Source organism: Equus asinus, chromosome 17 (assembly GCF_041296235.1).
Source record: "Equus asinus isolate D_3611 breed Donkey chromosome 17, EquAss-T2T_v2, whole genome shotgun sequence".
NCBI lineage: Eukaryota > Metazoa > Chordata > Mammalia > Perissodactyla > Equidae > Equus > Equus asinus.
In genome coordinates, this window is record NC_091806.1 from 40860615 (window position 1) to 40872717 (window position 12103).

The window sequence follows — 12103 nt, forward strand, 5'->3', positions numbered from 1 at the left end:
GAGATCTTGGTGTTAAAGCACTGTAGGTAGGTGGATGGGAGGAGGAGTGAAGGCTAAACAGACATGGATCAAAACTTAAAGGTACTGTCAGGTACCTGCACTTGGGATGGCTGCCCTTTTATTTGCCGTTAATGAATCTAGGGCCACTTGTGTGATGCTGGCTGTCACCCCATCCCTAAGGTTCAGTTTTTATTCCCCTCTGGGAGGAGTAAGTGACTCAAGGTGGTTTCTTCACAAACTACGGTAGGCACCTACAGTGTTGTCAAAGAGTTTGGTGTTGGGGAAATGTCCAGCTTTGTCCAAAAGGAAGTAGAAGCGCCGGCCTTTGACTTTCAGAGGCAACATGGCAGGGACTTCACCCCGGTGGGCCATGCAGGATACCTGGTTCAAGGGAACGGTGAAATGGGCCCCCAAGCCAAAGGGGGCATGAGTGGTGAGGGTCACCTGCTTCCCTCCAGCCCGGAGCATCACTGAACGGACGGAGCGGAGGGAAAAGAGAAGACCAGCACCAAGTACCAGGGTACCTGCAGGAAGAGCAAAGATCGGGGTGAGGGATTTTCACTGTAGAGAAGCAGCAACCTTTCCAGTGCCCTAAATAAAAAATTGTGACGATAGTAACATTTATTGAGCTCCTCTTATACCCCAGAATCTTGTGGCAGTCATTTCTCTCAACAACCGTTAATAGATGTCCATGCCCATTTCAAACACGAGAAAACGAGTCCAGAGCTTAAGTGACTTGCTTAAGGTAGCAGAGTGAGAGGACCTCAGCCTAAGCCTGTCTGAGGGCCTGGCACAGGGGGGTGGGGATGGAAGAGGGGGACTTCCCACTCCAGGGTGCCGCGCTCCTGTGGGGGCGGCCTGCCCACCCCTCCTCCTCATCCGGGAGGGTCGTGCCCAGCCTCCCACGTTCCCGCGGCGGGAAGCCAGCCCGCGCCTTACCGATGGCGCCGCAGCCGACAGCCAGGCCGTAGCGCCAGAGCGTGGAGCGCACGTCCGAGCGGCCGCGGGCTGGGAGCTCCGCGTCCGGGGGCCGTGCCGGGACCGGGGGCCGGGCCAAGGCTGCCACGGCCAGGGAGGCCCAGAAGACGCCCTGGCCCGCGCAGAACAGCCCGAGAACGGCGAAGAAGCGGCCCCGCTCGTGCTCGAAGAGCAGCACGTCCCGCGACGGGGCCGTATCCTGCAGGAGCCGGCGCTCGGGCAGGGCCCGCAGCGCGACGAGCAGCCGCACAGAATACCGCCGCCCAGGCACCGCCATGGCCCGCGCGGCGCCGCTTCCGGGGCGGGACTTCCTGCCGGCGGGCCCCGCCCCCTCGGAGCCCCTCCGCCCGGGGCTGGGAGGGGACCCCGGCGCCTGCCCCCGCCGAGAGCGCTGGGCGGCCTAGGGAAGGGGCCAGGCTAAACAATCCATTACGCACGACACAAAATACAATATCACTCTTTTATCTTAAAAAGTGGGGAGGATTCCGGGGTTAAGTACACAAAGCACCTAGGTCCTTCGAGTAGTTTAGTGTCAGTTCTACAAAGTAAGCTTTGGCTTCCTGGCACCAGTGAGGCTCAATCTTCCAGAAGTCTTCCAGAACGCAGGTGAAGAGACGGAGCCAGCAGCCCTCCCTCCTCAGTCACAGTCACGGGGTGGCCTCGGGGCCGGAGAGGAGGAGGTGACAACCATGACAAGGAGACATCAATATCCAAGGGCTATTTACAGGGGGCTTCTTCTGGGGCATGACTCCGGATCACTTCATGAACGCCACTTCTGGGATCTCGCCCTTGGCCTTGGAGAAAAAGGTAAGGTCAGTGGAGCCAAGCAGCCTACACCCCACGCACCCATCCCACCCCCTGACCCCATCCCCCCATCTTACTTGACCCTCGTTTTTCTGTCTTTGGCAGGGAAAGAGTGACCCTGAGCTAACATCTGTTGCCAATTTTCCTTTTTTTTCCCTCCCCAAAGTGCCAGTACATAGTTGTATATTCTAGTTGTAAATCCCTCTAGTTCTATGTGAGCCGCTGCTACCGCGTGGGCTACTGACAGACGGGAGATGTGGCTCCACACCCAGGAACCCAACCCCAGCCGCGGGAGTGAAACATGCTGAACTTTAACCACTAGGCCATAAGGGCTATCTCTATTTGACCCTCTTGAAGTCCCACAGATCCCCGTCTTTCTGCCACTGTATTCCTAAACCTCACCTTGAGATGAGTGAAGGCCTGGGCAGATCTGGTGTAGTCCCAGTTGTTGTCCTGAAGGCACCTGGAGTGGAGGAAGACAGGCAGTCCCATTAGAGCCAACATGCACTCATCCCGGCCACTAAATGCCACTTCAAAATCCATTCTGTAGAAACACTCACCAGAGTTTGCCAACAACTGTATATACTCTTGCACTATTTATACAAGTAAAAACATCCAACTGTCTATCAATGGTCTACTGATTACAAATATTAAATAGTTATCAAGAAAACCAAGGTAATTTTTATACAAATAGGGAAAAACATTTATGGGATAAGTAATCAAAGTTGCAGAACAATATATAAAAAGGGATTTCATTTTGCCTTTAAATTTTGTTATGCTAATTTATGCATAGTACAAATTTTTTTATGGACAATCCTTTTTATTTAAGCAATAAAAAGAGTTTTGGCTTTTAAGATTTCAGGAGCACTCATCATTCACTACCAGCCCTACCTCAGTTTACCCCTATTCCTACACATGCCCAGCACTCACTTCTGGGACCACTCGAGGTTCATGCCAGACTGGGTCGAGAATGCCTGCAGCATTTCCTGCTGCTCTGGGGAGAGGGTGGGCACTGGGCTGGAGGAAGGTGTGGGTGCGGGCATGGCAAAGGCTCTTTGGATCTCGTCGGGGCTGGCATTCCGCACAAACAGCTCGTCGTTTACGATGCACAGCCTTGGGGACAAAAAGCACCTTAGACAGCTGGACAGACAGACCTCATACTTGACACACAGATTCTTTCAATACCCACCAAGTCCCCCTCCCGCTCTTAGCTATCACCTTTTATCATCTACCCCGTTTCCTGTGGACTCCAGGTATGGGGGTACCTACCAAACACACTAGAATTATACATTCTCCCCCAAGTTATGGACAGTTCTTAGCCCCCGTTTATCTTCACAACAGACTGAGGAAATGAATAGTGTTATATCAGTTTTCAGATGGGGAAACTTGCCCTTAGCTAGAAGTGGTGGGGCCAGGATGAAAACCCAGACAGTCTGACTCCAGAGCCAAGCTCTTAGCTACTATGTGAGCCTGCCCCTCTGATTGCCTTGCCTTTCTAAAATGCTGAAAATACTCTGAAGACTGACTCCACCTCCCCCGACCCCAAATTCCTAGAGTGCTGGCCATGGATTGGGACTGGGACCCCATGTGGTAAGCCAAACACTTACCCTGAATTGCTGGCAGGAACAGCAACGAACGTCCGGGTGAAGGCTCGCAAAGAATCCCGAGACTTTCCATCCACTGCAGCGATAACAAGGGCAATGACCCCTTAGGGTTGCTCATGCTTTCTGTTTACAATCTGCTGCTCAGATCACGGTCTGATCTGATACAAGGAACCCTAAGTGGGCCAGACAGGGGTGATTATATCTGTACAGGGGTGCAGGGGTGGGAGGAGTGTCAGAGTCAGGGAGGACAAAGATAATTAACCGCCAGCACCCCACTGATAGACCATGTGTGTGCCATATCCTGTGCCAAGCACTGTATAAGTCGCTTCATTTACTCTCCATAGCACCACTATGAGACAGCTCTTATTAACCCCCTTCTACAAATACAGAATCTGAGGCTCAGAGATAATGTAAATTGCCCATAGACACAAAAGACCAAGGTTGGGGTGGCAGCTCAGACCTGTCTGACTCCAAAGTCTGTGTCCTAGCACTCAGGCTTTTCCTATGTCCCAGACAGGAAATCCATGTAGAGAGGGTAGGCCAAATGAAGGTGGCTTGGGGGCAGAACGGGAGGAAGTGGTCAGGGAAATAGAGGGAAGAGAAGGTAACTGAGAGTGTAGCTGAGGAAGACTCTAGCTGGGGGAGGGACCACTCTGCAAACTGAGGGCTCCAAAGAGTCTCACCTTCCTTGAAGACCCCATTGACAGAAAAACACAGCAACGTGCTCTGAAAGAGAAGCAGCACCAGTTACCATGTAGGCTCCCAGTCAGACCCTGAGCCTCCCTTGTCTCTTAACCGCCCCTTCCCCACTTCCAGGCCTTTGTCAGTGAAGAAGTGCGTGCTTACTGTCTGAGCGCTTATGTCTACCACGAAAGAATTGACGTCATGCTGAGTTTTGGGCAACTCATTGAGGAAGGCAACAACGTTGAGACGTGTGTGTTTCAGCAGCCGGAACCGCAGGGCTGTAGTAGGTGAAGGAGAACCCAAGGTTAGGGGCTGCCGCAGACCCTTGACCCCTACGACTGATTCCTTCTCATCCCCTTCTTCCAGCCTGTTTTGCTCACGTCACACACTTACTAGGGTCTTTAAGCTTCTTCACATTCCTGCTGTCCTTGAAATACTCGGCCAAGTTGCTTCTGAGGGAACAGGAGGAAAGGAGGCAGTGGTCAGAGCAGTGTGGATGCCAGCAGGTGCTGGCCTGCATTTGCCGAGAAACTCTGGTCCTGGGCAGGCTCTGGGATGTGAGACTCACCGGGCAGGGTTCTGGGGGATGAAAGGAATGCTCAGGGAGCAGCAGGCTCCATCATGATAGGCATCCAGGAGCCGCTGCCGGTCTCCAGAGTCATAAATTGCATAGTACCTGTGGGGACAACAGAAAAGGTCTGAGCTCCATGGTCTGGATCCACAAAGGGACCCAAGAGCTCTCAAGAATGAGTCGTGCTGGGACTAACCCACCTCTCCCCAGCCTCAGGGGCCCTACAATACTTACTGCTGCAAGAAGTGCAGGACCAGATTTTTCAGGGTCTCTGTTCCAAAATAGCTTCCCTGGAATCAAACAGATATTAGGACCATGTAACCCACAGCCTCCTCCCAACACAAGTTCTAACTCTGGCCCCGCTTCTCACCTTGCAGGGTGGTAACATCGTGGGGGCTTCAACATCAAAGGCAATTGGCGGGGGTAACTCATGGCCATCCTGCAGTAAGGAAGTGAAAGGTGACAGTGTAAACCAGAGAAAAAAGGCTAAATGAATAATTAGATGGGAGAATTAGGAGTGAGGGGTCTGAGATCAAGTGTAAAAGATTCCTGGCAAAGGTCCAGGAATTCTGAAAGATGCAATTGTGTCTACAGGCATTTTTCTGGAAAGAAGGATTATAGCATTTGTCAGATTCTCAAAGGCCTCCATGTCCCCAAACTAGTGGTCATACGAACACGTGTGAGGCAAGATCTTGGGGGTGGGAGACGCCATGCTCACCAGAAGAGAATGAAAAAAGTTATGGACTTACCAGACGTAGTAATTTGGGAAATCGTTCACGAATGGCGCTGTCAAGAACGGGACAGAAGTGAGTGATGCTTCAGAGCCACCGTGCCTCCTGGGCTGCTCTAGGAGCAAATACAACACCCGAGGGACAGCCCAGCCCATCCTGCTCATCCTCTCACTCCTTCCCAGCCTCTGAGCTCCGGGAAAAATGGCCCCACTCCCCACCTCACCCGGGGCACCCAAAAATGACTGCCTTGAAGGCTGACTCTCTCCTCTCTGCCTGACCCGAGCGCCACAGGAGCAGCGCTTCCAGCCCAGGCCTGAAGCCCAGGACCTCCTTCCCTCCCTGCCCCCCTTACCTTCTACCTACTCACCTGTGCAGCCCCGGGAGGAGGGAATGGGGTGGGAGCCCAGGGGCTCCGCTGCCTCAACAGGTATCCATCAGTTCTGCCAGGTCTGGCTGTGGCCAAGACCAGAACACACCACAGGGATGGCACAGGATGTTGGGGCAGGGAGATGAGCAAGGTGGGACTCAGGAAAAGCAAGGCAAAGGAATCAGAGAGGGAAGGAAGAGGAGAAGGGAAAGAAAGAAAAGGCAGGAAGGAGCAGAGGCAAGGGAGAGATTGGGGGGGCGATACAGGGGAGCAGAGAGAAAAAGGAAAGAGAAAGCAGAGAAAAAGTGGAAGAAATATGAGGCGAGGAGGCGTTCAGAAAAAAGAGGGAGAAAAGAGGGAAGAAGGCACCTGACATAGCCCTTTCCTTCCGCTGCCCCTTTCCCACTGGTCCAAGGTAGAAATGGAAATGAATTCTTGTTGCGGCAAGAGAGCAGATGCTGTTGGCCAGGTCTCTGTCGGCTACCTGGGTCCCGATCTGGGCTGGGCGTGGGAAAGCGAAGCAGCCATGGGGGCAGGAGACCTCCCTCGGAAGGGCTGAGGGTTCAGGCCCCTGCAAAGTTGGGGGGGTGAGGGTCTTTGCCCCACCTCTGTTGGCCCCCAAGTTCTCTCCTGATGGCCCCTCTGCGACTGTGCCTGTCTTAGGTTGTTCCTTCCCCGAGGAATCTTACCCGTCTCTGGCTAACCAGCCATCCTCCGGGGCCAAGCAGGGTGATGTGAGGTGTGCGAGTGAGCAAGGGGCAGTGCCCTCCGAGAGGGTCAATTCTCTGTCTCCTTGGTAGCCTTTGCCCCCATGGCCTCCACGCCCAGCACCTGCCTTGGGATTCCCTCGCCTGCTGGCGGGGCCCCGGCTCTGGTCACATGTCTTGGGGAACCCAGGGTTCTTCTCCAGGGAGGGCCCAGTGCACAGCACTGGGCAAGAGAGACAGACTGCATGGCACCAGCCCCCAGGAGGCCTCAACCTCAGCATGGGCTGGAAAGTCCAGGCAACAGCCTTAGGCAAGTGGATCTTGAGAAAATCGTCCCTCTTGGCAAAAGGGCAAGAGGGCCCATCACAAGACAAAGGAGGGAAGGCCCATCAGCAGGAATTCCCAGAGAGGGAGGGCTTTCTCAGCCCAGGGATACCAGGCTCTTGGCCCAAGGCAACTCCACACATGGGGCACATATAAGATACCCCCTGGTCCTGGGGAGATGCCCTTCCTGGAACAGTAGGGTAGGGAGGTTCTAGAAAAGGCTGTGTTCAGGAACGAAGCAGAAAAGCCACAGAACCAGCAAGGTCAGGTGAGAAGGAAGGAAAGGAGAACTCAGGGCAAAGCTGGGAGAGACACGGACAGACAAAAGGGAAGAGCACGTGATCCTCCCAAAGGATAGGTGGTTCCAGCTCAGGGCTGCACATCTCCTGCAACGGCCACTGGTCAGGGTGCATTACCTCAGCCTCCCAGGGGGTGAAGGTCCCCAGGAGGGGAGACAGAGGCTACAACTGACCTGATATAAGTGGACTGGTCTCGGAAGGTGTCACACAGGGGGTTTCCGTCAAGCCACAGCTCTTCTAGCTTCAGGCCTTTTACCTTGTCCAACTCCCTCTCAGACTTCAACTGCAAAGGAGGGGGAGAAAAGACAAGAAGACGCCTTGGTAAAGAGAGCCAGCTAGATCCCCATACCCTTAACCCCTACCCTCATGTCTTCAATCCCCTCCCAAGCCCTCTCCACCCTTTGCCCACCCCATTCAACACATAAGTGGGCTCTCAAGTCTCACCTCATTTCCAGAGAGGTTTAGGATCTTTAGGTTGGGCGCTTTCTGCACAATGCTGGACAGGTCATCCAACCTGTATAGCTTATTGTTGCTCAAGTTCAGGGACAACAGCTGTGGGGAGAAAAAGTTTAGAGGAAGTACCACCAGCAAGGAGATCAGAGACAAAGCTGCCTCCCAACCCCATCCAATCTATCCCACCCTGTTTCCTCCCAACTAATACCCGGACAAAGGCCTCACCTCGGGGATGTTCTCTTCAATGATTCGCAGGGTAGCCACCATACAGCTTTTACGATTCAAGACAACATCAATGTTCTGGGCCACCAAATCTTTAGGAAGGAAAGGGAAGTCTGAGAGGGCTTGCCCAGGCTAGAGTTAGCACCAGACCACTCTCCAACTTTCCCTGCCTGACAGATGCCCCTGGGGCCCCAACTGTCTGAGAATTACTGCTGTCAGCCATACCTGGGTCTGAACGGAGGCCTTTGAGGTCAAGTGCTTGTTGGGAGCCATCGTATCGTTTGCTCATGATCAGCTACAGAGGAAGAAAAAGGGTTCAGTGGTCCCTAGGGTTGTGTGTGGGGTTGGGAGAGAGAAGTGGTGGGACTGGGGTGGAAATACACGTTACTTGAGCTTGCCTCACCTTTAGCTGCTCTACTTGTTCTGGTTTCAGCTCATTCTGCACAGAATGGGGCGGAACAGAGGCGTTGATGATGATAGATATCTGCAGGGCAGACACAAAGCACACAGTGAACTCTAGGGAAGCCCAAGCCCAAGGCCCGAGACCAGTCTGTGCCCTGAGCACCAATCCCCAGCCCTGCCAAGCCAGGCCCTTCACACACACCCTTCGGTTCTCCTGATCCAAAATCTTATAGTTGACAGCCTTCAATGCAGAGGCGGTACTGGCATCCTCAACGAAAAACTGGGCCCGCGTGTTTTCATAGTGAAACTGCAAGGAAAGGAAACAAGAGCATTAGACTTAGAGCCCGGAGCCCCTGGTCTAGCTGGCCCCTCTGCCTTCCCTGGTGCCTAGGCAGCCACTCAGGCCTTATCTTACCTCAACAGGGGTGAAAGGGACACTGCACTTGCTCTGAATCACACTTAGGAGCCACGCCTTGTCATATTTTCTGCCATAAGGAATCTAGACGAGAGAAAGAGAAGGGAACAAATGTAACTAAGGCCGACCAGCAGGGCCAATCCAGTGCTCACCTGTACCTTCTACCAAGCTTTCAAAGATCTTCTAAGGAAAGGACCAGTTGAAGGTTTTCTACTTAAGCCAGACATGGATTCCTTAACCTCCTTTCTCTTCATTTAGACTTATTATTCCTCAAAAGAATCAAACCATCTGATATTGTTTATTCTAAACAGTTCCAAGATATTATTTATACCTTGTCTGCTCCTCAGAGAACTTAAGGGGCCCCAACCCCCACACTTGGCTTGGTCAAATGGAGACATCAGAGGAATTCTTCCCTTCCCAACACAGTTACCATGCTTCCCTTCAGATGGCTTCCCCATCCTGCCCCTCCTGCCTGTCCTCTTCTACTCCTTCTCTGCACCTGCTCATAGGTGTTCTAAGACACTGATTCTTAGGAGAAAGGATAGATCCTTGATTGTGGAGTGAATAGCTGAAAAGACTGATTCTTGTGGAGTGAAAAGTAAACCACCTTCCCTCTGAGCCCGGCCTCTTATCTCCCCTCCACCATCTATCTTCTAAGATACTCACTGTAATCTTAAACCAGTTCTTTGCCGTCCCATCCTGGCTGGTGCCAGCCCCTCCTCTTTCTTGAGGAGGTCTGTCTCTCCGCACAGTAATATGAATTCGGTCGCGATCATGCCAACCATCACCCCGACGGTTGGGTCGGGCAGCATAGGGGTTGCTGTGGGAAAGAAGAGAATAAAACGTCCACAGACATTAAGAATGTCTTCTCAAAGACCTTCCTAGACTGTTACCAGGACTACAACTAAGACTGTTCAACCATTAAGCCGGTCCTGGCATTTCTCAGTCTTCCAGGTGGGAAGAGAAATGACATGGAGAGTAAGCAGGCTGGTGTATAAACAAATGAGTCACTAAATTCAAACCAGATCAACTGGTCACTTACTATCTTACTCGGGGAACATCCTGGGCATCACTCATTGCCACATCTCTGTCATCGTCCTCAAGGCGGGAAGACCGAATGCCAGAACCTCCTCTTCCAGACCTACGGTTCCCCTCACTAGACTTCCACCGGAAAGGACCCCGGCCTTTCTTTCTTCTTTGAGGGAAACTAACGCGGTCATCGTGCTCTGGGGTTGGAAACAGAACACAAATCAGAAAATACATCACTAGTCCAGCTACTCTGGTGTGCTAATCACAGTATCCAGCACCCTGCACTGTAGGATGAGATATACACTAACAATAGAGGCCACCTCCATGCAAACTCCTCTGCTTGTCCAGAGAAAGAACCCTCTCCATGAGATGGCAGCATCAGGGAAAAATTATTGGAAAACTGTGTACGGCTTTTGAAAAATGAAGCAGAATCTAGAACTACAGAAAAGAAAAGTAGAATGTGGAAGTGTGAGTGACGCAAAAGCGTAACTGGATACAACTCAGACACCCTGAAAGTCACCTAAAATCTACTTTCTCTTAGCCTCCCAAATCTACTTAACCCCGATCAAAATGTGGATGGTGAACTTTCTCACATCTCCTAAAACCAATCAACCACAATGACTATGTCAGCTTTCAGTAAACCATCCTTCTCTTGCCTATACAGTACAAACGTCAGGTACAAATATGACCAATTTAAGGGTTTCTTTAAAAGTCTTGTTCTCAAACTGCCACTCTGAAGTTTTGAGAGTGAGCTCTTCATTTCCTTGGCCAGAAATGCTTTTTAACTCAGGAGACAACACCTAGACTCAGGCTCTAGCGGCAACCAGGTAGGGTGCTTAACTGAGGGTCCTTGAATGCTCTCCAGGAACATGATCCTCTGAATCCTGGTGTGTAGCAATGGCTTCTTAAAAAAAAATCCATGACTCCCGAAAAAGGTCTGCCTAATGCCTAGTACTCTGCAATAAACCTGAAGAAATTACCCTAGAAAGAAAGAATAAATGAATAGAAGGCGCAGCTAACGTTCACTGAGAACTTTCTCCAGCAGGTACTATGCTCCAAGCACTTGATAGGAATGATGCCATTTTAACACACACACGGACACAAACTTAGGAGATAAGTACTGTTTCTACCTTCATTAAGGGGGTGGAAAATGAGGCCTGAGTAACTCACTCAAGCTTGTCGTAGCCAACTGAGGAGTGAAACCTTGGCTGTCATGTGCTCCTAACCACTACTCAGGACTAAAACCCTGTGTGTATTTGGTCTAGCACATCGAGTTGGTGTGTAGATCTAATATATTAAGCCAAAGCCAAAGTCGCAGGGGAGGTGGGGCAAGACCGACTGGACGCCGTAGAAAATAGGGCACGGGCAGCCCATGAGCAAGGAAGGAACTGACGCACATTAAAGGAAGAGTCTGGACGCCAAACTGAATTGACAGGCACCAACCAAAGTTCAAAGGAATCTCGTCCCCCCACCACCGAGACCCCCCGCTCCGAGACCCAGGTCCTCCAAACGTCAGGATTCGGAGTCAACAAGTCGGGCGCCCGCCCTCGAGTCCAGTCGGGCCCCCGGGCTGCCTCGCCCCAGCCCGCGCCGCCGCCACTCACCGCGGACGCCGGGCCCCTCGCGGCCTCAAGCCCCGAGGCTGCGGCCTAGGCTGGCGCCACCCACTCGGGCCCCAGATCGCCCGCTCCCTGGCCCGGAGGCTGGCACTGACCGTTGTATGACTTCCCCTCGTCCGCCATGGTACAGCGAGACACACGGGCGAGCTCAGGCGCGGCCCGCGACGCCACCAAACGTCCGAAAGCCCAAGCGCTCCGGGCCGAAGCGCTCCTACGCCCGGCACCACCGCATTTATCCAGCCGAATACGTCGCGCGCAGCCGACGTCCCGGGCGGTAGGCGGTACCGCCGGAAGGGACTGCGGCCCTCTGCGCGTGCGCACTCGGCGAGCAGCCGAGCGGGGGGCGGGGCCCGGCCGCGCTCGCCCCGCCCAGGACCTGAGCCCCGCAGGGCCCCCGTGCCTCGCCGCCTTCTTTCATCGTTCGTCGCTATGCTAGTCCTTCCAGGGTTAGCGCTGGACCAGAGAACGGGCAGCTGAAGCCCAGGACTCCTAGAGGAACCGGGAAGAGGCCACACGAAGGGCTTCCGAGGAGCGGGAGACCCAGGCCTCGGAGTGGAAGTGACCGCTCATAAGCCCCTGGCGAGGTCCAGCCAGTGTTTTAAGCCTCAGCTTGACCGTTTGCCAGCTGCGGACCTATGCCTCCCTTTCCTCGCCTGTAAAATGAATTATCAGGAAATAGAAAACTAGAACGTAAGCCTCAAGAGAGCAGGGACCTTGACTAATTCATGGCTTTTTTCTCCAACGCCTGGCTCAGTAGCATGCCTGGCACATAGCAGGAACTCAATAAATATTTGTGAAATAAATTAATTTCTGATGTATGCATCCCCCCACGAAGAGTTGCCGACTTAAATGAGAGACTGCATGTGTCAGGCTTTGGTGAGCAATTGTCTTCAC

The 12103-nt window shown here is 52.9% G+C and overlaps 2 protein-coding genes across 2 annotated transcripts; both read right to left on the reverse strand.

Annotated features, from left to right (window-relative positions):
* Positions 1–68: 68 nt before the first annotated feature.
* On the reverse strand, positions 69–1287 carry TMEM223 (transmembrane protein 223). Its single transcript, XM_070488040.1, has 2 exons — positions 940–1287; positions 69–524 (listed from the first exon to the last, which is right to left on the reverse strand). The coding sequence occupies exons 1-2, from the start codon at positions 1253–1255 to the stop codon at positions 232–234; spliced, it is 609 nt and encodes a 202-aa protein (XP_070344141.1). The 5' UTR covers positions 1256–1287; the 3' UTR covers positions 69–231.
* A 137-nt stretch (positions 1288–1424) lies between these two features.
* On the reverse strand, positions 1425–11519 carry NXF1 (nuclear RNA export factor 1). The gene is made up of 21 exons (XM_014834320.3): positions 11305–11519; positions 9604–9787; positions 9228–9381; positions 8562–8645; positions 8349–8453; positions 8148–8228; positions 7970–8039; positions 7748–7836; positions 7514–7621; positions 7243–7352; positions 5391–5427; positions 5012–5080; positions 4876–4931; positions 4639–4746; positions 4464–4522; positions 4233–4348; positions 4070–4112; positions 3390–3462; positions 2713–2895; positions 2185–2245; positions 1425–1772 (listed from the first exon to the last, which is right to left on the reverse strand). Exons 1-21 carry the CDS (start codon positions 11330–11332, stop codon positions 1734–1736), a joined length of 1857 nt encoding a protein of 618 aa, XP_014689806.3. The 5' UTR covers positions 11333–11519; the 3' UTR covers positions 1425–1733.
* Positions 11520–12103: the final 584 nt, after the last annotated feature.

What these genes read in the sequence shown, in the direction of transcription:
- TMEM223 (XM_070488040.1), bottom strand. Translation starts at nt 1,255, where the DNA reads ATGGCGGTGCCTGGGCGGCGGTATTCTGTGCGGCTGCTCGTCGCGCTG. An exon ending in TGTCGGCTGCGGCGCCATCG is followed by an intron (nt 525 to 939) that starts GTAAGGCGCGGG and finishes CTCTTCCTGCAG; the next exon opens with GTACCCTGGTACTTGGTGCT.
- NXF1 (XM_014834320.3), bottom strand. Translation starts at nt 11,332, where the DNA reads ATGGCGGACGAGGGGAAGTCATACAACG. An exon ending in AGAACTGGTTTAAGATTACA is followed by an intron (nt 8,646 to 9,227) that starts GTGAGTATCTTA and finishes TCTCTCGTCTAG; the next exon opens with ATTCCTTATGGCAGAAAATA. An exon ending in AGGCCTTCACTCATCTCAAG is followed by an intron (nt 1,773 to 2,184) that starts GTGAGGTTTAGG and finishes TTTTTCTCCAAG; the next exon opens with GCCAAGGGCGAGATCCCAGA.